This window comes from Phyllobates terribilis, unplaced genomic scaffold, assembly GCF_046119375.1.
Source record: "Phyllobates terribilis strain yellow unplaced genomic scaffold, ASM4611937v1 Scaffold_2__4_contigs__length_985480577, whole genome shotgun sequence".
Taxonomy (NCBI): domain Eukaryota; kingdom Metazoa; phylum Chordata; class Amphibia; order Anura; family Dendrobatidae; genus Phyllobates; species Phyllobates terribilis.
The window spans coordinates 944,985,312-945,012,513 of record NW_027362762.1 but is presented as its reverse complement, the minus strand read 5'-3'; the positions used below and the strand labels follow the sequence as shown (position 1 = coordinate 945,012,513).

General features: G+C 40.9%; 1 protein-coding gene across 1 annotated transcript in view; it reads right to left on the bottom strand.

Annotated features, from left to right (window-relative positions):
• Positions 1-409: 409 nt before the first annotated feature.
• ABCG1 (ATP binding cassette subfamily G member 1) overlaps positions 410-27,202 on the bottom strand; it is a 70,498-nt gene continuing 43,705 nt past the window's right edge. The window contains exons 3-15 of the mRNA XM_073668489.1: positions 25,175-25,292; positions 24,708-24,840; positions 24,197-24,247; positions 21,982-22,127; positions 18,216-18,339; positions 17,330-17,444; positions 14,718-14,863; positions 12,751-12,852; positions 9,984-10,152; positions 9,035-9,135; positions 7,905-8,063; positions 7,003-7,121; positions 410-3,994 (exon numbers count right to left, since the gene is read on the bottom strand). Of these exons, the coding sequence (XP_073524590.1) occupies positions 3,766-3,994; positions 7,003-7,121; positions 7,905-8,063; positions 9,035-9,135; positions 9,984-10,152; positions 12,751-12,852; positions 14,718-14,863; positions 17,330-17,444; positions 18,216-18,339; positions 21,982-22,127; positions 24,197-24,247; positions 24,708-24,840; positions 25,175-25,292 (1,712 nt within the window). The 3' untranslated portion in view covers positions 410-3,765. The remainder of the gene's footprint in view (positions 3,995-7,002; positions 7,122-7,904; positions 8,064-9,034; positions 9,136-9,983; positions 10,153-12,750; positions 12,853-14,717; positions 14,864-17,329; positions 17,445-18,215; positions 18,340-21,981; positions 22,128-24,196; positions 24,248-24,707; positions 24,841-25,174; positions 25,293-27,202) is intronic.

Sequence of the window (27,202 nt, the reverse complement as noted above, 5' to 3'; positions counted from 1 at the left end):
CTGACTCTGACACGTTTTTTTTATAACAGGGTGGGGTAATTAAAAGCTGGAATTTGGGATAAGAGAAGGATTATAATAACTACTACTGAGTTTACTTGACCTATTATTTCAACCCTTTAGAAGTGTGAGCAAGAAAGTTGTCATTCACTGACAGCAAACAGAAGTTTTGAAAATGGTGAGAAATTGCGACAAACATTTTTGTTAGAAAGTTGTAAAAACTTTTCATCATACAATAGGTAATAATGATTATTAGTTTTGGAAAAAAAATGATTGAATGCTGCTCAATAAACAGTAATCAGGAGAAAAGGTAATTTTATGTGAAATATACATCTCTAAGTATGTGACTCTGGTCCTGATTATAATCTATATGCATTGATGAGATGAAATGAAAACAATGATGGGATGGATATAGGTTTTAAATACAAATTTATTTATCTATACAAAATATCAATACGTTCTCTGCCGATCCACATTACGTACACAACAGGATCGACAAAAATCTTTTGGTCAAGGAAAAGGAAAAATCTCTTCTAGTTCATTCTAGGTCGGTGCTGCAATCAATTAATTAAATAACAATAAAATAATAAAAAATGTAAAAAAAAAATCTACTATGAGATTATCAGATGCTGCTGTGGAAGACCGGACAACTATCTAGGTGACGGCCGCCATTAATGTCCTCAGAAGCCACAATATAGGGATTATGTAGCCATGTACATGTACTACGTCTACGCTTCTTCCTGCCACAAACTGATACATGTGCTGCAATATGGTGACCACCTTTTGCGTAGAATCGTGGCAATATTCAAGATGGAAAAAATGCTGAAAAATCGTCCTAAACATGGGATTAATTTCAAGCACAATATTTCCTGATAGTCTAAACACATGCTCCCCCCATGGGACCCCAATGCTGGTGATGGTGCCTTATAAACATGCAGAAAGCGTCGTAGATACATTCATATAGGGAACAGTTCTGCGTTGCAGGCTTCAAACAATACTAACTAAAAATGTCAATATCGTTGAGCATACTGTTGAGGTAGTTTGTACATACAGTGGAGAAACCCAGAGAGCAAAAGCAAAAATACCACCACGCTTGGGTGGGTCAACAATGAGTGTATGGGCCCACAAAGAGTCTAGGGAGTGGTTTTGAGCGGGGTGAGTCTACATTCAATAAAGTATTGTTTCATTCTACAGAACATCTGCCTGACATTTGTGATCGATAGGTAACTTTTGAAACAATTTTTCATCTTTAATTTCAGAAAAATCTGGTTACTAATACCAATACCAATACCAATGTGGATTGGTAACTAGTTACTGGATACGCCGCCTAAATCCATTGGGTTATCAGGCAGTCCTTTCCTAGGTGAGTCTGAACTAAGACAAGGAAAGGACAAGGAAGCTTAGCTGTATCCACGCCATGTTCTCCTCTTACAACCTACTGATTTATTAAGAAGATTTTTGTAAAAACATAGATGCAGCCTAGAAAGTATTGTTTCATTCTCCATAACATCTGCCTGAAGTTTGTGGGCAACAGCTACATTTTGAGAAGGTTTTTCTTTTTTTATCTGTGATTATCCTTAGAAAAATCTGATTACTAGTAACAATGTGGAATGGCATGTTGCAAATGTCGGCTATGGATACACGGCCTAACATCTATTTACATGGGGCTGCATAGGTCACTTTCTCTAGGTGAGTCTGAACTGAGATAGGAAATGAGCACCGAGTCATAGTAGTATCCACGCCATGTTCTTCTCTTACATCCTACTGCTTTATTAATCAGATTTTTATAAAAACATAGATACAGTCATGAAAGCATTGTTTCTAGTGATGAGTGAGTATATTCTGTTAACCCTTTTGGTGAGAATGCTCGGGTACTCGCTGAGTATTTTCAGCGGTGCTCGGTGTTATGTTTTCGTCACTCAGCGCTCATGATTTGCGACTGTTTGACTGCTTTAATACATGTGAGGAATGCCTAAGAAACAAGCATTCCTCACATCTATTAAAGCTGTCAAACAGACGCAAATCATGAACACAGGACGACTAAAACATAACACCCGAGCACGCTGAAGATACTCGGGAAACACCTGAGCATGCTCGTAAATCTCGAGTAATGAGCATGCTCGCTCATAAATAATTGTTTCCTTTTACATAACATCTGCCTGAAGTTTGTAGGCAATAGGTATATTTTGAGAAGGTTTAACCAGTGATGATTATTTTTAGAAAAATCTGATTACTAATTCTGATGAGGAATAGCACGCAGTTGGCTTTTACATGGGTTTCTTCCTTGGCTAAGTCTTTGCTGAGACATATAAGGGACAAGGCGGCTTGGTAGTATCTACGCCATGTTCTTCTCTTACATCCTACTGCTTTATTAATCCGATTTTTATAAAAACATAGATGCACTCATGAAAGCATGGTTTCCTTCTATATAACATCTGCCTGAAGTTTGTAGGCAATAGTTACATTTTGAGAAGGTTTTCCCATTCATGATTATTTTTTAGAAAAATCTGATTACTAATTCTAGTGTGCAATAGCACACAGTTGGCATGTAATGGATAGACCACCGAACACACTTTTACATGGGTTTCTTCCTTGGCTAAGTTTAGTTTAAGCTGAGACATATAAGGAACAGGGAGGCTTGGGAGGCCCTCTCTCCTCCTCACAGCCCCATAACGTTGCTTTGGCATGCCTCAAAGACAATTCCACTAAAGACAAGTGAAATTACAAACCTGGATGTGGATGTTTTTGGTAAATGTTTTTATGAGTGTTTTTTGTAAGTACTGTACAATCAAATGACTTCCTTAAATCCATCTCCTGACTACATTCAGACCTCAACCAAGTCTTTGGTGGGGCCATATAATAAAAGTTATGTTTAGATATACGTCTATCCTTCAAGAATACTTCTGAGACCAGTTCTGGAAAAGCAGAACTAAATTTTAAAGGATCCCCCTTCCCATTTGGGGGAATCAAGCTGAAGCATGACTATATAGGTAATATTTGGGTCTCACCAAGTTTCAGTGAGCCTTTTTCACCAGAAAACAATCATGATGTGGCCATCAGGTCAACATCTCCCTAACCCACAGGGGCAGAAACCACTTCCTATAACTTCTAGGATGTCCCAAGAAACCAGCTAAGAGGGTATTAGCATATAAGGCATATTTTATTACCAACCCCACCCCCAAAGGCTACCCGGGGTAGTTTTTTAATAGTTGCAACTGTACCCACCAAGTCAATCCTATTGCGTTATCTCAGATATTCCCTTGGTGACCGATACTGGGATTGTCAAAGTCATCTGGAGTATTTGGAAGATCTAGAATATCCAAAAAGCAGATGTCTTAAGGATTCAAAAAAAGTTTAAAAAATTTCCAAGTGTCAAATTAGCAAAATATCCCCCCTTATCCCATTAGACAGTCATTAGCTGCAAGGACATTCTACGTCAGTACTAGACCAAGGATTATGGGATGAAGATGTCTGTTCGTCCATTTCCTTGAAGGAACATTGAGTAGTCGACTCTTGACCTTCTAGATTTCCCTTTTGCTTCTTCCTAGTTAAATCTAGAAAGTTTATAATTAACCAATGGCCTGAAAGGAAAAAAAAATACCTCCACAGTTTTTGAGATCACCCAACGAGTGAACTAACCCAACCAGGCTGCAGCAAAGTTGGGTCTGGTGGCATCTCCCAAGCCCTAGTAGAGCAGTACAATAATGATCTTTCGGTGGAAGTCTTCCATGAATCCATCTAACTAACCTTTCTTCTTACTCTAAACTTTTACCTCTCCGCTCGGATTTTGTATCGTAGTACGAAATAGGCTATGAGGCGCAGAGTGATGAAGAAGACTCCCAGGATGATAAAGTCTAAGTACAGCTTTGCATTTTCAACATCCAGTTCCTTCAGTATGGCTTCCGACTTCTGGAAGTGGCAAGTTTCATCTTTGTCGCAGTGAAGGTCTTCTCTATCCAGGCCATAAATAGATAAAATGACTCCCTCAAAGCCGTATCTGTTAAAAAAAAGATATTGTGTAAATCTGGGGAGAGCGAAAAATAAAAGTGAAAAGTGTAAAAAAAAAATTGCTATTGAGGTCGAGTAAGCGTCGCTTTAATTTTTATTTCATAAATCAATAGTACAAGACAGATTTTCTCATTACTGAGATAGGAGATGACAGTTGGTGCTGTTAAAATACCATGGAGGAGGAAGGAGCTAGAGGAACACACAGGCATTCTGTTGAGGAGGAAGGAGATAGAGGAACACACAGACATTCTATGGAGGAGGAAGGAGCTAGAAGAACACAGACATTCTATGGAGAGGAGGAGCTAGAGGAACACAGACATTCAATGGAGAGGGGAGCTAGAGGAACACACAGACATTCTATGGAGGAGAGGAGCTAGAGGAACACAATGACATTCTATGGAGAGGGAGGAGCTAGAGGAACACACAGACATTCTATGGAGGGAGGAGCTAGAGGAACACACAGACATTTTATGGAGGTGAGGAGCTAGAGGAACTCACAGACATTCTATGGAAGGGAGGAGCTAGAGGAATACACAGACATTCTATGGAGGGGATGAGCTAGAGGAACACATAGACATTCTATGGAGAGGAGGAACACACAGACATTCTATGGAGAGGAGGAGCTAGAGGAACACACAGACATTCTATGGAGGGGAGGTGCTAGAGGAACACACAGACAATCTATGGAGGAGAGGAGCTAGAGGAACACACAGACATTCTATGGAGAGGAGGAGCTAGAGGAACACACAGACATTCTATGGAGGGGAGGTGCTAGAGGAACACACAGACATTCTATGGAGAGGAGGAACACACAGACAATCCATGGAGGAGAGGAGCTAGAGGAACACACAGACATTCTATGGAGGGAGGAGCTAGAGGAACACACAGACATTCTATGGAGGGGAGGTGCTAGAGGAACACACAGACATTCTATGGAGGGGAGGAGCTAGAGGAACTCACAGACATTCTATGGAAGGGAGGAGCTAGAGGAATACACAGACATTCTATGGAGGGGATGAGCTAGAGGAACACATAGACATTCTATGGAGAGGAGGAACACACAGACATTCTATGGAGGGGAGGTCCTAGAGGAACACACAGACATTCTATGGAGAGGAGGAGCTAGAGGAAGACACAGACATTCTATGGAGGGGAGGTGCTAGAGGAACACACAGACAATCTATGGAGGAGAGGAGCTAGAGGAACACACAGACATTCTATGGAGAGGAGGAGCTAGAGGAACACACAGACATTCTATGGAGGGGAGGTGCTAGAGGAACACACAGACATTCTATGGAGAGGAGGAACACACAGACAATCTATGGAGGAGAGGAGCAAGAGGAACACACCGACACTCTGTGGAGGGGGGGGAGCTAGAGGAACACACCGACATTCTATGGAGAGGAGGAGCTAGAGGAACACACAGACATTCTATGGAGGGGAGGAGCTAGAGGAACACACAGATATTCTATGGAGAGGAGGAGCTAGAGGAACACACAGACATTCTATGGAGGGGAGGAGCTAGAGGAACACACAGACATTCTATGGAGAGGAGGAGCTAGAGGATCATACACATTCTATGGAGGGAGGAGCTAGAGGAACACACAGACATTCTATGGAGGGGAGGTGCTAGAGGAACACACAGACAATCTATGGAGGGGAGGTGCTAGAGGAACACACCGACATTCTGTGGAGGGGGGGAGCTAGAGGAACACACCGACATTCTATGGAGAGGAGGAGCTAGAGGAACACACAGACATTCTATGGAGGGGAGGTGCTAGAGGAACACAGGCATTCTATGGAGGGGAGGAGCTAGAGGAACACACAGACATTCTATGGAGTGGAGGAGCTAGAGGAACACACAGACATTCTATGGAGGGGAGGAGCTAGATACAAACACAACCATTCCAATGCAAGTTCTTCTTCACACTCCTCCATAGAACTTTATAAGCACCAACTGTTATATCCTATCTCAGTAATATGAATATCTGTATTCAATGATGGCAGATTTTACGGGAAAATTGAGAATTTTGAGAATAAAAAAATCAGGAGAACGAAGCAAATTTTATTAATAAGATATATTACAAGGTTTCTTATTGTCACGTGTACTTTCGAATTATGGAAGAAAAAAAAGTAAAATGATGGTTATTCATTAAAAGAAGGGGGGGTGCCGACTACTAAAAAAGTTTACTCTTATTCTGCATTTCTGTGATCCGACTGTCAGATTAGTTAGATCTCTGCTCAGTCACCCTGCAAGTTGATGATTTACTGACAGCAACAGATTTTTTTTTTACACTAAAACTAATGAACACAGCTGGAAAAAAAAAGCTAAGGATAATAAATGCCGCACACTACCTCACCTCGGTAAAGAAATGGCGGACATCCTAGAACAACAGCGCTACCTGAATAGCAAATGTTAATACAAAGCGAACAAACATCTCCTTGGTGGGAATTGTCATGTTTATGCCTCTGATCACCTTTAATATTTTTTTTTCCATTTCCAAATAGATTAACAAAGCGACAGATCCTTAGCTGGCATCGGTCACCGATGATGCGGACAGCAGTCTGGCGTTGTGCCATTAGAGGTTGCTGTATGGTTGTAAAATAGCACCCCCCAGTGGACACAATGAAAAATTACTAGGTTAGTTTTCAGGGTCACATAGCATTAAAGGGGCTGTCCACGATTAGAAAAAGATGTCTGCTTTCTCCCAGAAACAGCACCACCGCTGATCCCTGGATGTGTGCATTGTTTTAGCTCAGCTTCGTTCACTTCAATGGGGCTGAATTGCAGTACCGGACACAATCAATTGTCAGAGGGGGGTGCTGTTCATAAAAAAAGCATACATATTTTCTATTTCTGGACAATCACTGTAAGCAAGTGTATAGTGATGAGGGTCGTAGACTCATTCCTTGTCCTAGTAGGTGCCGCTTATCCCTCTTGGAAGCAAGGCTTCATATAAATACAGATATGCACAAGGCACATTCATGCCGCCATACCTGACATACGACATATAGGACATCCACTGCAGGTAGCCTGGAATGGTGTCAAAGCTGACAAAGAATCCAGAAAACAGCAAAACGGGGATCGCCGTCACCGGACCCACAAAAGTTGCCACCTGTAGAAGGAAGAGGGATATTAATTTTAAAGGGGTATTCCCATCCCCAAGATCCTATCCCAATATGTAGTAGGTGTATTAATAAAAATATTAGCAAATATCTCCAAATAGAAATGCAGTATAGTTCTTCTGATTCGCTGTGTTGCTTACCCAATGTGCAAGGCATTGGTACGACCATGGGTACGACCACTAACAACTAACTAAATGTAACTAAATTAGTGATCCTAATAATGGATACCTAAGCTACTGCAATGCCCTGCACATGGGGTAATCAACACAGTGAATCAGAAGAACTATACTACATTTCTAATTGGAGATGTTTGATAATATTAGTATTATTACACCTACTACATGTTGGGATAGGATCTTAGAGATGGGAATACCCCTATAAGGCAATTTTTACGTAGACGTGCAATATATTAAAGTCCATCTAGATTTAAGGATGTGGCAGAGCTGAGCGCCTCATTTGTCAGAATTCACATTCTGATGTGTTATTTATTCTTTATATAGGATGGCAGGTAAAGCCGCAGTGCAGAAATAAAGCCGCCCCAAAAACATACAGTACATGACAAATTGAGCTCTGCTACATCGGTATAAATGCGTGTATTATATCCGGTATATACTGTAATTTTCTCACTAGGTGGCAGAATGTACATGTCTCATAATGCTCAGAGTGGGTGTCTTATACAGGTCGCCCCCTAGTGGTGGCGACAGGTAGTAGAGATTTTAACATGGATGTATGCAACCGAAGGAAATTATCCGAATCCTATAACCCCTGTGTACCTGTAACGAGGTCGATGCTGCCCCGATCAGAAGTCCTAAGGACTGAGCCACTAGTGATGTCATGGTTCCCAGAGCCGAGAACAAGACGAATCTCAGGGCGTCCGATGGCTGCGATGTCATCCAGTACACGATGCTGCAGTACGCCACCGGGAACATGATCTGGAAATAAAAAAAATACAAGTTTGGGATGATTCTCCACTTCAGGTCCAGGAGAGGGGATACATGTCTGTTTTAGGATAACTGGGTCAGAGCCAATAACTGGAGGCTGTGAACACAGCAGCACAAAAAAATTGGGGCAGTCCTGGCAATCTGGGACTGTTGGCAAGTATATAGTTTTCCCAAAAATGCATATAATTCCCTATGTATAGAATGGCTCATAACCAGGGATGTAACTATAGTATGTGCAGAGGTTGCAGTCCCACCAGAGCCCAAAAGGTCCCTTCGGCCCATACGAGAAGACCCGTGATAGTTGGGGTCAGTGTTGGAGATTTTGTATTGAGGCCCAAAAGATTCAAGATACGCCACTGTTGATAACTAGTTGGTCGGCCATTGGGACAACCTGCAATCCCAAAAATGGGGCTTTGCACACTCAGATCTGCTGTTCCCATCTTCAATGGAGTGAATGCGTATGCTCACCCTCCGCTCCATTCACTGTCAATGGGAGTAGAGATCAAACATGCGCAGCTCCATTCAAGACGGGAATGAGCAGATCCGAGTTCACAGAACCCATTTTTGGGTTTCCCAGGGGTCGGACCTCGAGCAATTAGCAGGTTATCCACTATTCCATGGTTAGGGGATAACTTGCAATTTTGTGAAAACCCTAGTTGAAAAAAAAAACAGAACAAATGAGAACGATTCCCAATAAATGAACATCCCGGTGTTCTCTCTTTCTTATTAAAAATTCTCATAATCTATTTTTGTTAAATGTTCTTCCAGGAAAGCTAAGTGACAACCAATATGGCCGCCGGGACAGCTCCGATAAGGGTCCCCTAATCATGTATACATCCCCATTCCCGTATCTACACAGCTTTTCCACTTGAAGTATGAAGAAAAGCTGGGTGTCAACCACACAATCTTCCTTTTAAAATCATATTTTATTAAAAAAAAAAGTAAAGTCATCCATGTGTTACCTGGAAGGGGACGTCGGCCATGGTTTTGGCGAGGTAGTATGCCTTAAGACTGTACCAGTAGTTGAGATGTTCTCTAAGAAATACTCCCATCTCTAGAGGAACTGCGCAGAAACAGAAGGCAGAATATTATTATTACATCCACTGCAATCAATAGACACAGATGTAATCCATGGAAGTACACTGCTTTCCTGAAATACTCTGTGCTGCAGGAAACCCTACTTCCTCTATGGGACTCTCAGTCTCTGACTTCCCACTTGCCTCTATTTCCCTGCTCACATCATGACACTGTCCTCTCTAATGTCATCACCTAACGGGATAAGTCGCTGCCTCCTACACATTCAGATCACTCATCTCCTGAAATACTCTGTGCTGCAGGAAACCCTACTACCTCCCCTATGGGACTCTTAATCCCTGATGGACACTTGCCTCCATGCCCCACCTCACATCGTGATGCTGTCCTTTTTAATAGCATCACACGATGGGATAGGTCGCTGCCTCCTACAAAGTCGGATCACTCATCTCCTGAAATACTCTGTGCTGCAAGATACCGAACAACTTCCACTATGAGACTGTCAATCCCTGGCCTTACACTTGCCTCCATTTTCCTTCCCACATCATGATGCTGTCCTCTCTAATATTATAACATGATGGGATAGGTCACTGCCTCCTACAAAATCAGATCACTCCTCCTAAAATACTCTGTGCTGCAGGAAGCCCTATTACTTCCACTATGGGATTCTCAGTCCCTGACTTTACACTTTCCTCCATTTCCTTCCTCACATCCTGTCTGTGTTCCTATGCCCTGTCTTCAGTAACCTCATTATAGGTCACTGCCTCCCACAAGGTCAGTGCACTCTTCTTCTGCTGCTGTAATCATTCCCACCATGACCTGGATTCTCACAGTGAATAGTTTCCACACTTTACATTACGTGATACACATTATACTCACACGTGAGGACGGTCGGCATGAGAGCTGCGAACATTAAGAAGAGCATGGAGAAGAAGAGGAAGCCGGAGTTACTCAGGACCTTCTTGGCCTCGTTACCGATCCCGAGGTAGAGTAACCCTATAAGGAGCCCAATGCCAATGTGGGACATGATACGTAAGTGGGTCAGCACCTGGGGTGAGGAGGAAAGTCATCAGCCTCAAGAAAATACTCCCCCCCCCCCCAACAACTCCCTAAAAATGTAACTCAATGTGCATTAGTTATAGAGATTCTGATTGCAGCTTGGGATGTGATTGGAGAAGAAAATGTCAACGTTCCCTCAATGCCCCTATCTATGGGAAAGGAAAGTATCAGACTTCTGAACACAACCATCCAAGCTACTATACTGCCCTGCTCTCCAGTAACGGGAAACCCGAAATGGGAACGCAGCTTCGGATGTGAATGGAGCAGAAAAAGTCATGTAAGATAATCAGTGCAAGATAATACCTTAAAGGGGTTCTTCCAAAATAAAAAGTTATCCTTTATCCATAAACTAGGAGATAACTTCCTGATCGCTAGGAGTCCGAGCCCTGGGAACCTCAGCGATCAAAAGATCGGGGCTCTGTAGCCCCGAAAACGGGGGCGATGCAGGACCCCATCTTGAATGGAGCAGAGGTGAGCATGTTCCACCTCCGCTCCGCTCATTTTCTATGGGGCTGATGGAGAAAGCAGAGTACAGCACTTGTGGTTCTGGAGCCACGTTCTCTGAATTGTCAGGGGTCCCACTGGACGGACCCCCCAAGGATCAGCAAGTTCTCATCCAATCCTGTGGAGAGAGGATAATTTGCAATTTGGGGAAAACTCCTTTAAACATCTTCCCTGCATGCCAGTCACAAACCGGTCTTGGCACCAGTTGTGACATTATTTAGGTACTGTATGGTGGTATTATGTGGGTACTATTATACAGATATTGTATGGCGTCATTATGTAGGGGCACTATGTGACAGTATTTTATGATATAGGCACTGTATGGCACTGATGTGTACTCATTGTGTGGCACTGTTATAGATAGGCAATATGTGTCAGTACTATATCATGTGGACACTTTATGATACCGATATGCCTTTGTTTTATGGTACTATTATGTAGGCACTATATGACAGTATTATATGATATGGGCACTGTATGGCACTGATGTGTACTCATTGACTGGCATTATTATGTAGGCACTTTGTTTAAGTATTATATGATGTGGGCACTGTATGGCACTGATGTGTACTCATTGACTGGCACTATTATGTAGGCACTTTGTGGCAGTATTATATGATGTGGGCTCTGTATGGCACTGATGTGTACTCATTGTCTGGCACTATTATGTACGCACGATATGACAGTATTATATCATGTGGGCACTGTATGGCACTGATGTGTACTTATTGACTGGCATTATTGTGTAGGCACTATAAGACAGTATTAAATGATGTGGGCACTGTATGGCAATGATATGTAATCATTGTCAGGCACTATTATGTAGGCACTTTGTGGCAGTATTATATGATGTAAGTACTATATGGCACTGATGTGTACTCATTGTCTGGCACTATTATGTAGGCACTGTGTAGCAGTATTATATGATGCGGTCAATATATCATACTGATATGTAATCATTAAAACTCATTAGGTAGACACTGTATGGCAGCATTATGTAGGCATTGTATGGCACTCTCATGTGCTTACTGATGACACTTTTATGTAGAATCTATAGGTAATACAATGTGGGGCCTGGATTACAGTATTATGTGTTGTTATAATATGTTATTTCAGAGGCGCTGTACCATAGTATTATGTGGCCGCCATACGGTACTCATGTTCATTGTATGGGTCTATTACGTGGGCACTAGATGCGAGTATCATGTGGGCTCTGTATGACGTGTGCACACAGTATGGCAATATGATGTAGGCACCATATGGGAGTACAATGTGGGCACTATATAGCGCTCATATGTGTTCACTGTACGGTATTATACCGTAGACGCTGTTATATAAGAACAGTGCCCTCAGGTTTGTGTCGGCACTGTTATGTGTTCGATGTCTGGCATTTGGTGGTGTATGGTGACATTTTTTGGGGCACAATATTAATTTTAGGCAGTATTGGACCAAAACGATTTACAGTACATGCCTGTCCATTAACAAAAATGAGCAGCGACTTCTTTACAAATTTTGTTAGGGGCGACCTAGACCTCGTCTCATAGGACACAGAGAGTAATGATGGGGGTTATTAAGTGGCCCCGATTCCCAGGGCCCGGACATATTCTCACATACAGAGCCGGATTTTTGTCATTCTTCCACATATTTTATATAAAGGTCATTTTTCCAATTGATTGTCGCCCTTCAAACGATTATAACAACCCTACATTTTGTTTTCTCGGCACACAGATGACAGAAAATTATACCCGTCGTCATGGAAACTGAGGTAGACGAGTATTATTTCTAAAAGTCAACGCAATGGGGGAGTTTTATAAAAACCCGTCAGCGTTGCCCATAGCAACCAATCACAGCGCAGCTTTCATTTCAGACAGTGCTCTTGGAAAATGAAAGCTGCGCCGTGATTGGTTGTTGTGGACAACACAGATAGTTGATAAATCCGTTCATTTTAACCCCTTCTGTACATATAGAGTGCAGGAGTCGCTATATAATACACCCAGCGGCCTCTGCCGCCGACAGCAGCGGAGCTGGCTCTGATACATTATAGCACACACGATATAATATCCGGACGGACGGCGCGACTTACCGAGTCCCTCATGATGCTCAGACACGTCCGCTTAAACAGGATACAGAACTGGGTAAGGCAGCTGGCGGAGAAGCTGTGGCAGCCCTCAGTGGGCGACGCGTCCTGCAACAAGAAGGACGGAGGTTAACGGGATTCCCCATCATTCTGTAGGAGAACTTCTGTAGACTTATGATATACATATGATCCTGCTCACACAGCTGCAGGGTCGTCACCATGTATCAGGGCTCCCTCCTGCCATTCATATGAACTTAATGGGGTTACTTTTCCCTCACTATACTCTTACATTAACCACTGTATGACCCTTTTAGGTTTGATTACCCCCCTGACCACCATTATAGTACAGCATACCCAAATCTGCTACATCACTATTACAAAATCCTGGATTCCCTGATTACCCTCCTGATCACCATTACAGTACCGCATACCCGACTGTGCTCCATCACTATTACAAAATCCTGGATTCTCTGATTACCCCCCTGACCACCATTATAGTACAGCATACCCAACTGTGCTCCATCACTATTACAAATTCCTGGATTCCCTGATTACCCTCCTGATCACCATTACAGTACCGCATACCCGAATCTGCTACATCACCGTTACAAAATACTGGATTCTGTGTCTACCCTCCTGATCACCAACACAGTACAGCATATCCGACTCTGCTACATCACCATTACAAAATTCGGGATTATCTGATTACCTTCCTGATCACCATTACAGTACAGCATACCCAACTCTGCTACATCACCATTACAGAATCCTGGATTATCTGATTACCCTCTTGACCACCATTACAGTACAGCATACCCGACTTTGTCACATCACCGTTACAAAATTCTGGATTCTGTGACTGCCCTCCTGATCACCGTTAAAGTACCATATCTCTGACTCTGCTACATCACCATTACCGAACCCTGGATTGTCTGATTACCCTCCTGACCACCATTATAGTACCACATATCTGACTCTACTACATCAGCATTACTGAACCACGGATTATATGACTACCCTCCTCACCATTGCTATACTACTGCATACTTGATTTTGATACATCACCATTACCCCACACCCTGAACTGACGACCCTCCTGGCCACCGTTAAAGTACCACATACCCAACTCTGCTACATCACAGTTAAAAACCCTGGATTGCCAGACTACTGTCCTCACCACCGTTATAGTACCACATACCCGACTCTGCTACAACACACTTACTAAACCCTGGATTGTCAGACTACCCTCCTGACTCCCACTACAGTAACGTATCCCTGACTTTGCTACGTCTACATTACCAAATCCTGGAGTGTCTGACCATTCTCTTGACCACCATCACAGTACTACATATTCGACTCTGCTATATCCCCATTACAGAATCCTTGATTTCCTGACTACCCTCCTGGCCATCAATATAGTACCGCATACCCGACTAGACTACATCACCGTTACTAAACCCTGGATTGTCAGACTACCCTCTGGACCATCATTACAGTACAGCATACCTGACTCTGCAACATCACTGATAGTTATGAAACTGATCGTTGATGGCCGAGGAGGGAAGATACGTCATATCGGCAGGTTAAATATGTAATACATGAGATTAATTTCAGATATTGGATTTTCTCTCTATGGGAAACTACGGTAATACCCCAATATTTCAACATAAAACGCATCCGTCCATTGGACTCTGTTCACATCACATTTAGATCTTACGTTGAATGTTTTTTTTTTGCCTTCCTCTGGATCAACATGTTAGGCTATGGGTTGGACTAGATGGACTTAGTCTTCCTTCAACCTTAAAAACTATGTAATATGTCAGGAGGATTTCCAGATACCAGAATGGGGGCTGTGACGTGTCCCAGTGCACAGGTATATGGATATATGGCCTATAGGCTCCCACTGTAGTAAACCATGAATGGAGGGGTACACGAGCTGCCGGGACGGGCTAGTCCTCATCATTCCTGCTTACCTCCTCAGATGGTTTGTGCCACAGGAACAGGTTGGGCTCGGTCTCCCCGCAATGATCCCTTTTCTGCTCGGCCCCGCACACCTCCTGAACGGCTCTCACAAGTCGGGGATTCTGGTCTCCATACTCTCCGGAGGCTACTTCCATGACTGTGGGTCGGGGGAGAAGAACGCATGGTCGATATCATGGTTTTACACTGGTACACGTAAAAATGTGATCAGACAAGGGATACAACTCAACTCACATTTCTTTTTATTATTCCAATACATCAGAGATAAAGAAATGAAGCAACTCTGCAATTAGCTTTGATTAAAAATCCACTGCTGGATTGTGTATACAGCTCATATGTAGACCTATGTGTCTCCATGGTAACAGACTACAAATAAATCCTGTGTAGTCTGAAGCTGAAATCATATTGTCATCTATCTCTCATTCCCCAATTTATTACTAAACTTCCAGATGTATCTGAGTAAGAAGGATCAGATGGAAAGGAGGAAAACTGAAGAACCTAAACATACAGGTTTTTTACATATTAGTCCGCAGGGGAGCTGTATGCACAAAATGAAAGAAGAATGATAATAAAGACTATTGGCAAAGTCCTTTCACTTTTTATTTTATGAGTTGAGGCAACACAAAAATAGTGTATAGGTGGTATACAACTGCAAAGGTCTCTGGTCAGTCAAGATAGTAACACTATATGGTCCAGCAGGATTTTAGCACTGTCCGGTTATACACTTTTTGACCACTAGAGGGCAATAACGTATAAGGCTATGTGCCCACGTTGCATTTATGAAGCAGAAAATTTCTGCTGCATAAATGCAAGTCCTCTCCCGGAAAAACGCATGCGGAATTCCGCACGCGTTTATCGCGCTTTTTTCGCGCGTTTATCACGCGTTTTCCACATGCGGAACTGCCTTGCGTTTTTTATGCATTGAACAAAGGCAATTCTGCTTGCGGAAACGCAAAATTAAATGACATGCTGCGGATTTTTGAACGCGGCATAAACGCTGCGGAAAAATCCGCAGCATGTGCATAGAACTTGCGGAATCCCATTGGGGACCATGGGGTGCGTGTTACCAAGCGTTTTACAAGCGTTTCCGCTGCGGAAATTCCGCATCAAAAACGCTTGAAAAATGCTACGTGGGCACACAGCCTAATTAGGAAAATCTTTCACCTGCATTTTTTTCTTCAAAATATTAATATTTATAAAAATCTGAAAAATAAAAAAAATGTAGAAAAACGTAGACTTTTTTTCTATTGCTTGAGGTAGGAGTAGGACGCAACTGTATATTCGATATAACGAAAGATTGTTCTTCTGATCATGTAGATTGTAAGACCGCGAGGACAGGGCCCTCTCTCCCATCTGTACCAGTCTGTCTGCTTACTTTATTTTCTATATGTTTTATATGTGTTATATGTCTGTAACCCTTTTCACATGTACAGCACCCTGGAATTAAGGATATTTTAAAAATAATAATAATAATAATGATAAAAATAATAATAATTTATATCTAATAATACAAATATTAATAATAACAACAGTATTTTCATAATAATAATAAAATAATTTATAAATGATGATGATAATAAAATAATGAAAAATATTAATAATCATTTATAAATAATAATACAAATAATGATAGTATTTTTTAGAAATAATAATACCATTAATAAAATAATAATCACTGTATAAATGCTAATAATAATAATTATTTATTTATGCAATTAATAATACAATTATTGATAAATGCTGAGAATAATAATACAAAATAATAATATCAATAATAAAATAATAATTGTATAAATGATAATCATTTATTTATAAAACTAACAATAATGTTTTATAATAATTAAAATAATCACAATTTTGAAAAAATCAAATAATAATAATAATAATACTATGTTCCAGACTCCCCCATCCCAAAATAATGTTATTAATATTACTGATGTCCTGTAGCAGAGAGGTAAGGAAGACCCTAGTAAGTGCCAGGACAGAACCTAATGCCCCTTTGGTTAAACCCCCTGAATTATAATGCAACCAGTATTTTTTTTTCTTTTCTCTGGTGTTCCCCTTTAATTTTTCTCCTGCATCCTCTGTGCCTGATGTAAAGATGACACTTCCCAGAATGCAAATTACCAGAAAGCTCTGTGCAGACAGAGAATTACTAAGGCTAAAAAAAAATAAAAAAAAAATAAAATAAGTCTTATAGTTTTGACCCCACAACCCCCTTGTGCCCTCAACTCCTTTCCTAGTTAGAGCTGCTGTTTAGATAAGTAATGCTGTCTGCCACCTGGTGGTTAGAAGAGAATATTACATGGGATATGCTTGTCTTTCACCAGCAGATGGCAGTGGCAGCATTAGAAGTAGCAGTCCCTGTGGGATGGAGCAGTCCCCTCAAAAATAAAAAAGAAAGTACGCATGTATATGTGTGTTTGCGTTTGGACATTAGGGAGTTTGCTAAGATAAATAACATAGACAAATTCTCTAAAAATGAAGATAGAGCGATAGGTTGTACTTGTATGCTGGGAGTAGTAGTTCTACAACAATTGGCTGGACTGATAGTTTTGTTACATGAGGTCCTTTATTTCATTACAGAGAAGCAGCTTTTACTCACTGAAGTCGGCCGGGTTGTGGTAGGTCGGGCAGTTTAATCCTAGAACCCGCAAGTACGGAACGAGATTTGACACTTTCCCACGGTAGATACATTGTCCCTGGCTTAATACATAAAGCTGCGTAAGAAAAGGAGAGAGAGAGAAACGTGTAACGTTATCCGTTCTGCAGATTTACCGGAAATTTAATGCTAGAAAATAATCATCAGTCTTAACCGTTCTGCAAATCATGAAGAAAGATCGTTTATTTGGGCTCAGGAAAAAAAAAAAAGAAAAAAAAAAGATCGTCGATAAAACTATCTCATTTTGTTAAAATGGATCTTCTGAATAAGCTGATGGCAGGGAGTCAGCATCAGCTGCAATCTATAGAGGATAAAGTATTTCATTTCCCCACAGCACCCCCACAGGGGAAATAAAGTATGACATCATTCCAATTAATGTGAATGAGCTGTCCTAATACATAGACATGGCGGGTCCTCCAGAGAGAAATGCTCCTCGTATTGGTTCCCCCCCGCTCGGTCTAATAGACAAAAATTCAGAATCAAGGAATTGTTAATCGTAAAGTGCTGCGGAATATGTTGGCGCTATATAAATAAAAATAAATTATTATTAAAGGGAACCCCTTTTTTTTAGGGAAAGGGGGGGAATTTTATTGTACAGCTATGTCACTTGACAAATCATTAAGATCGGGATGTATGAACCATAAAGGGAGATATTGCGGCTCCTCGGGGGCTGGTTGATAGGAACAGCTCAGCTCTGATTCGCTACATCCATTTCCTCCTCCTCCTCCACAGGCAATTTAAAGTGGTTCTCCGATGAGACGATTGGATTTATAATGACTGATTCTCATGCTAATTTTTTTCATTCATGTCACCTCCCGGATTAACTCACCTGATCGAAAAGCTCGAACAGTTTGGCACTGGGCTGGTGAATGGTGCAGATTATATTCCGGCCGCCTTGCGCCAATGATTTCATTAAGGAGACAACCTGAAAACAGGATGAACTGTCCAGTCCACTAGAAAAGGGAAAGATTGAAAAAAAATGATAAAATATATATAAAAACCCAACAAAAGCACAAAGCAGGTGACGTCTTAAGATAAAAGTAATAGGCTACACCACATAATAAGCTGCACTTGTGCAAATGAGGCTGTATTGCGGTATTATTTAAGCACAGCACAGTACTGTATAGTATACACTACCGTTCAAACTTTTGGGGTCACCAAGACAATTTTGTGTTTTCCATAAAAACTCATATTTTTATTTATCAAATGAGTTGCAAAATGATTAGAAAATATCGTCCAGACATTGACAAGGTTAGAAATAATGATTTTTATTAGAAAGAATAATTTTCTCCTTCAAACTTTGCTTAGGTCACAGAATGCTCCTTTGCAGCAATTCCAGCATTGCAGACCTTTGGCTTCTAGCTGTTAATTTGCTGAGGTAGTCTTGAGACATTTCCCACCATGCTTCCTGAAGCCCCTGCCACAAGCTGGATTGGCTTGATGGGCACTTTTTGCGTACCATACAGTCAAGCTGCTCCCACAACAGCTCAATGGGGTTGAGATCTGGTGACTGCGCTGGGCCACTCCATTACAGATAGCATACGAGCTGCCAGCTTCTTCCCTAAATAGTTCATGCATAATTTGGAGGTGTGCTTTGGGTCATTGTCCTGTTGTAGGGTGAAATTGGCTCCACTCAAGCGCTGTCCACAGGGTACGGCATGGCGTTGCAAAATGGAGTGATAGCCTTCCTTATTCAAAATCCCATTTACCTTGTACAAATCTCCCACTTTACCAGCACCAAAGCAACCTCAGACCATCACATTACCTCCACCATGCTTGACAGATGGCGTCAGGCACTCTTCCAGCATCTTTTCAGTTGTTCTGTGTCTCACAAATGTTCTTCTGTGTGATCCAAACACCTCAAACTTTGATTCGTCTGTCCATAAAACTTTTTTCCACTCTTCCTCTGTCCAATGTCTGTGTTCTTTTGCCAATATTAATCTTTGCCTATTATTAGCCAGTCTCAGATATTGCTTTTTCTTTGCCACTTTGCCCTGAAGGCCAGCATCCCGGAGTCGCCTCTTCACTGTAGACGTTGACACTGGCGTTTTGCTTGTACTATTTAATGAAGCTGCCAGTTGAGGAGCTGTGAGGCGTCGATTTCTCACACTAGAGACTCTAATGTCCTTGTCTTGTTGCTCAGTTGTGCAGCGGGTCCTCCCACTTCTCTTTCTACTCTGGTTAGAGCCTGTTTGTGCTCTCCTCTGAAGGGAGTAGTACACAGCGTTGGAGGAAATCTTCAGTTTCTTGGCGATTTCTCGCATGGAATAGCCTTCATTTCTAAGAGCAAGAATAGACTGTCGAGTTTCACATGAAAGTTCTCTTTTTCTGGCCATTTTGAGAGTTTTATAGAACAAACAAATGTAATGCTCCAGATTCTCAACTAGCTCAAAGGAAGGTCAATTTTATAGCTTCTCAAATCAGCCAAACCGTTTTCAGCTGGGCTTATATACTTGTGCAAGGGTTTTCTAGGGTTTTCTAAACATCCATTAGCTTCTTACATAGTTAGCAAATACAATGTATCATTAAAACACTGGAGTGGTGGTTGTTGGAAAAGGGCCTCTATACACCTATGTAGATATTGGAATAAAAACAAGACGTTTGCAGCTAGAATAGTCATTTACCACATTAACGATGTATAGAGTGTATTTCTCATTCATTTAATGTTAGCTTCATTGAAAAAAAATGTGCTTTTCTTTCAAAAATAATGAAATTTCTAAATGACCCCAAACTTTTGAACGGTACTGTATATAAGGTACTCTTATTTGGGTACGCTATGGTATCTTATAGTGATATTATTTAGGCACTATGTGGATGTATTAAATAGGAACTGTTATTTGAGCACTGTATGGCATTGCAATGTAAAAACTGTCTGCTGTTACTGTTTGGACACAGTATTTTACTGTTGTCTGGCCAGTGTATCACAGTTCTATCTATTGGGTACTGTTATTTGGTATGGTACAACATAGCGATAATATCTAAGCACCATATGGATGTATTATATTGGCACAGTTATTTGAGCACCATATGGCAGAGCTATTTAATCACTGTATCACAGTAGTTCTTAGATATCGTATCTATTGGGTACTGTTTTTGGGTATGGTACTATATGGTGATACTATATTAGTGCTAAATGGATGTATTATATAGGCACTGCTATTTGAGCACTATATGGCATTGCTATTTAGACACTGTATGGTCTTACTGTCTGGGCACAGTATTTTGGGCATAGTGCTATATATTGGGTACTGTTATTTGGTATGTTATTACATAGCTATATTATCTAAGCACCATATGGATGTATTATATTGGCACAGTTATTTGAGCACCAGATGGCAGAGCTATTTAGCCAATGTATCACAGTAGTTCTTCGATATCGTATCTATTGGGTACTGTTTTTGGGTATGGTACTCTATGGTGACATTATGTAGGCACTATATGGATGTATTATATGAGCACTATATGGCACTGCTATTTAGACACTGTATGGTCTTACTGTTTGGGCACAGTATTTTGGGCACAGTGCTGTTATTGTTTGGTATGGTACTACATAGCGATATTATCTGAGCACCATATGGATGTATTATACAGGCACAGCTATTTAGCCTCTGTCACAGTACTTCTCGATATTGCATTTATTGGGGTATAATACTATATGGTGATACTATGTTAGTGCTATATGGATGTATTATATAGGCTCTGCTATTTGAGCACAGTATGGCACAGCTATTAGGCACTGTATGGCGGGACTGTTTGAGCACAGTCTTGTGCTCTTTCTTTAGTATTGTGTCCATTAGCTACTATTACTCAGGTACATTACGGTACTTTATGGTGATATTATCCATGCACTACATAGATGTATTATATAGGTGCTGTTATCTGAGCACAGTCTGGCGCTTTTTATTAATAAGCTTTTCCATGTATCATCCCTTCCAAAAAAAAGGAGGGCAGAGCAATATATATTTTTTACAGAGGCTTCGATAGACCTTTATCCGGCCCTGAATCCACAAATGTAGAACAGGCTACAGAGCCGACTAAGCAATAAAAGAGAGGCCATACTACACCCGCAGCACGCCGAGCCGCCTCTGACCCACTTTCATGATTACTGCTTTAATTAAAAGTTAATGGATTAAAAGATTACAAGTTTTCTCTGTTCTCGGGCAAACGCGGCCAAGTCTCCTCGACGGAGTAAGAAGTCGATGCGAAATGTAAAAAAAATCACAATCGTATTATAAATAAAAAACGTAAAATAGGATAAATGTAATCAACCGACTCAGACTTGTCCGTTTACATCGGTGTGTGATCCCCCTACAAACAGGATGACTTGGCTGCCACAATGGATTAAAAAAACATGGCCGCTTTCTTATAAAAAAAACAGCGCCACCCTTGACCAAAGGTTGTGTGTGGTATCGCAGCTCAGCTCCATTAACTTAAATGGGGCTGAGTTGCAAAACCAGATGCAACCTATGATCAGGAGTGGCCATTTCTTAAAGAAAGCAGTCATGTTTTTATAATTCTCGACAACCCCTTTAAGTCGACCACTTTCCAAGTAAACGTAAGTGAAGTTTTTCACTAATTTTGATACAGGCACCTACCTGGTGGGTTCATCAAAGAACATGACTGGGGGATTGTTCACCAGTTCTAGAGCAATCGCCAAACGTTTTCTTTGCCCCCCAGAGAGGCAGCCAGTCCTGGTGTCCGCACACGGCAGCAATCCCAGCGCCGTCAGGATCTCCTTTACCTGAAATAAAAGGTTTACAATGAATTACATCTAACATATCTTGATCTATCGCACCTCTGTTTTTCTGAGCTCCAAATCTTCAGCATAAACATGAATTTAGACAATTAAAATTCTTAATACCTCCAACCACCACTAGAGGGAGCTTACTGCACACTGTATAGACATTATACAGCTTCTGAGCTCCCTCTAGTGGTGGCTGAAAGCAGAATGTTATCATTCTATTGTTTCAAGGGATTTTTTTTCAGAAAAACAAAACTGATAGGAAATATTTAAAGAAAGGTGGTGTTAGATCTAAAAATTACATTTTGTTAAATTAAATTAAAGAGATGTATATATAAAAAAAACTTGCCAAGTTGATTAGTTTTTTTCCATCTTTTTTACATTATATAGTAATTCTTACAATATAATTATCAACCAGGAAGATTAGGATGATCGGTTCCGTAGGTTCCAGTAGCTCTTATAATACTCTTGTATTGTCATTATAGCTACTAACCAGGAAGATTAGGATGATCGCTTCTAGACGTCACAATACGTGGTGCAGTATTGTAATCTAGGCTATTTTACTAATGAACCAGGAAGATTAGGATGATCAGTTCTATATGTCTCAATAGTTGGTGCAGTATTTATTTTACTAATGAACCAGGAAGATTAGGATGATTAGGATCTATAAGGCTCAATACTGTTTGGTAAAAGCAGATAGGCCATAAGGTGGGAATTCCTATCCCATGAAGTGATGGCACATCACTAGCATATGATATCACTTTATGATCGGTAAGATCCCAGAGTTCAGACCCCCACAAACCAAAAACTTATGGCATATACTGGTTATATACCATCATTTAATAATATAGTAACATAGTAACGTAGGTTCAATAAAGACCTAGGTCCATCAAGTTCAACCTTTCTCCCCCATTGTACTCCCCATACAAACACTACACCAACTTACTGGCCTCACAAATGAATTACCATTTTTATCATTACTGCACTATTACAATTACAAATAAACCAGTTTATAATTAGTTTTATTTTTGTATTACTGTTATGGTATTACTAAAATCCCTGTACCTAAATCTGTTGATCCAGAAGAAGGCATATAGGAAGTCAATTTACCCTTATTTAAAGGAGTCACACTTCCCAGCACCCTTTTCCTCACCAACCTCGATAAAAAAAAGCTCCCAGAATCACTGGATTCCCAGAAGGATTGAGGAGGTTTGTTTCTCCCTCCCCTCAAAATCACCCACACAGTATGATGCCTCCATAGTCCCCCTACACAGAATGATGCCCCCAAGACCCCCTACACAGAATGATGCCCCCACAGTTCCCCATACAATATGATACTCCCAAAGTCTTCCTTCCTCACACTGAATATGATAATCCCACAGTCCCCCTACACAGTATGATGCCCCCAAAGTCCCCCTACACAGTGTGATGCCCCCACAGTTCCCCATACAATATGATTCTCCCAAAGTACTCCCCACATCTAATATAATCCCACAGGCCCCCTACACAATATGATGCCCCCACAGTGCCCCACACAATATGATGCCTTCAAAATCCTTCGCAAGCACAATCTGATGTCTCCATAGTCCCCCCTACACATTATGCCTTCACAGTCCAAAACAAAGTATGATGCCGCCACATCCCCACTCAAAGTATGATGCGCTCAAAGTCACACACAATATGATGACCCAACATTCAGACCTACACAGTATGATATCCCCACACTCCCACACAAACAGTATGATTCCCCCATAGTCTTCAACACACAAACTGATACCCTCATAGTCCTTCCTACACAATATGATGCCCCCACAGCCCCCCGTCCCCACACACAGTATGATGCCCCCACACAAGCGCACACTTGCCTGTCACATCCCTTCTTTCTGCTCCTGTTACTTAGCTGGTCTCTGCTGCCAGTCAAGGTAATACCTGAGGGTCTAACATGGTTTGTTGACTCTTCCTGGAGTCCATAGGTCTCCCTTATTCCGTGAGTCTCCCGGGCATTTAGAAGTGTGGTCAAGTATGAGCTAGTGGGTTATGACAAGAATATGCTGAATACTGTAACTTACCATTTCCCTCCGTCCCTCATCTTTCTCTTGTAGCTTCAGGTGAGCAGAGACCTACAATACAATTCATATATGAGTGATATAATGACAGACTATATGAGCATCACCCTCCCAGCAATATCATTCATATAATATAGAGGATATATAATAAGAGTATAATAGTAACAATACAGTATTAATAATGCTATAAACAATAAGAATTAAAAAACGACATGCCCCATTGGCTCACGTTGTCTGGTTCTATAGAAGTTATCTTTTTTGGGATATGGGGGCGTATTCGTCCCCATAGCAGTACCCCTCAAAATAAGTAAGGTACAGAAGGATAAGGGGTTCTTCAAAGTGGACACCCTCTTTGGTCAACCTACATTAAGAAAATTAGTCCGCAAGAGGGTTCTGGAATTTCTGGCACCTTCTATGGCTGCTAAATATAAGGTAACCCTCAGCACAAAAGTAGTATAAGATGACAGCCACGGGATGATGTGATTATTTATGTAAGGTGGGCCACTTAACTTACCATCATGGCTTCCTGCACAGTTAGATGGGGCAGCAACATGTCATCCTGCATGATGTAACAGGACACTTTCCGGAAGGTCCTCAAGTCACGAGGCTGCCCATTGATGAGAATCTCTCCCTTCATGCCAGTCTCTCTGAAAAACAGCAGAAAAAAATCATATCAACGAAGACCCTATCAGTGCATGCTGGGACTTGAAACTGTAATACCAGGCTTATCCTGGTAGACCCCTAAAAAAATTCCACCCACAAAATGGTTACTTTCTCTACAGCGCCTCCAGAGGTGAATTGAAGAATGACATAGCCTCCATTGAAATCCAGTAGTTGTCTGTATAATGCACGGACATGCTTAGTCCTCCACAGATGAAGGTCTCAAATGCGTGACCCCCATTTATTATGCAGCCTCCCCATTACCTTCTTTATTATATTAGGTTAAATTACATTATTTATGATCTGTTTCTCGGTACTGACCTGTATCCTGCTAGTATGTTCATCAGCGTAGACTTTCCAGCCCCCGATGGGCCCATTATTGCTACAAGTTCTCCGCAACCGAATTTCCCAGAGATTCCTTTCAGCAAAGTTTTATAACCTGAGTACAAAAATTACAAATCATCAAAAAAACATCAAAAATATCCTGATGAAGCAGGCAACAGGCGAAACTTGGGTAATGTCTAGCCATATCCATGCTGTGATATAAAACTACTGGAAAACTTGTTTCTTTTTTTTATCTTGTGGTATTCGTTCACTTTTTTTCGCTTCAAATTTTTCAAAATCGGCGCACTCGGTTCATGAATTTTATGCAAAATAAAAAACACTTGAATTTTTTCCCTTTTTTTTTTCTAAGCAAAAAGTCACATGTTCCATTAAAATGTCGTACACAACTCAAAATTTGCAGAAAAAAATTATTTCACACATAAAATCATTCCTCAGGGGCGGGACAAGAGTACATTTCGGCAAAAATTTTGCAGCTTTTTAAATAAGTTAAAAGAATTTGGAACAAATAAAAAGCAGGCTAAAAATTAAACAAAAAAACACAGGCGCAAAACCGAATAATGAATTACGCTCCAAGTCCAAAAATTAGAAAGTTACAAGACCAACTTTTTGATATCTTCCTGATTACCATGCGTGTGAGAAGTTTCACCATGTGTGACTTAAAGGGCTCATCTTCCACAAAAAATTCCTCTTTCACCTGTGATTTTGCTTTGAATGTGTGACTGTTTTATAATATGATTATATGATTAATTATTATTTTTATTTTATATAAATATATATATAATTATAATACATATATTATTAATAATAATGAATAATAATATGATTAAAAAAATAAATAAATGTAAAATAAAATTAAAAAAATCATTTTCTGAAAGTAGCTAATGAAAATAAGTGTTTGACGGCTGCTGTCACCGGCAGTAATCAGCTTTGATCTATAGAGGAACCTAGAAGCCAGGCTTTATTCTCTCTGCAGCTCCCCCAAAGGGAAGAAGAAGTATTACATGGTGCTCACTAAAATCAGTGGGCTGTCCGGGTAATGAACAGATGTGGTGGGTCCTCCAGAGCGAGAATCAGTCTTCGTGCAAATGTATTACTTTGAGTATTAAGATGTAGTTTCCGAATTAGGGACTGTCTTCAATTAAAGGGGTTGTCTGGTTTAGGAAACCTGTTTTAATACACCCTAGGATAGTGAGGTAACAAGGGGATCCTCATTTTTTGCCTAGAGTAGAGAGCAGTTTTTCTCTCTCTCTCTGGAGGACCCATCCTGTCCAGTCTATTAATGAGAAAAGACACTGTGTAATGCTTCATTTGCCCTGTGGGGGCACTGCAGGGAAATGTAACACTTACATGTTTTCCCATGGATTACAACTGATCGCTGGTGGTCCCAGCAGAAACTCACTTTGTGATCAGGTTCTCGTCAAGGGAACCTTCTAAAAATTGCCCAAACCCGCTTTAATTTTCAACCATTCCTTAAAGGCAACTTCTCTTTCATATCAGACACTACAGTGTAACAGTTGACTCCTTTCTCACATTAATTAAACATCAGGCCACATAGTAATCCGGGATACAGGGAACGTACACTATACCCATTGTCCACATCACAGAAAGAGGCGAATCTGTATCCTAATAAACCCCCCGCACAGGATTTCCGCGGCGTCGTCGGCTTATGATCCGCCATTGTACACTCATTATCCATCCGACCTCATGGCAAAATAATGAGATAATTTCATGTCTTCTCTGAGGCAATAAATGGTTTCTATTCATCTCCTGTGGGGTCTGAGACAGAACATCAGTGTCCGGGCGATCTCCACCACCGCTCTGCCAAAAGTTCTACGAGGGAATTTTACTGCCGGTTTTATTTATCAGAAAATATATGAAATCTTTACTATAATCCATTAATATTATTGTCTCATATAAAGTTCTATATGTCCTATAAGGGTGTAGGGAGGACAAGTGTGGGGGTCTTCACTCCGGACCCGCTCAATGCCCCCTATGCAGATATAA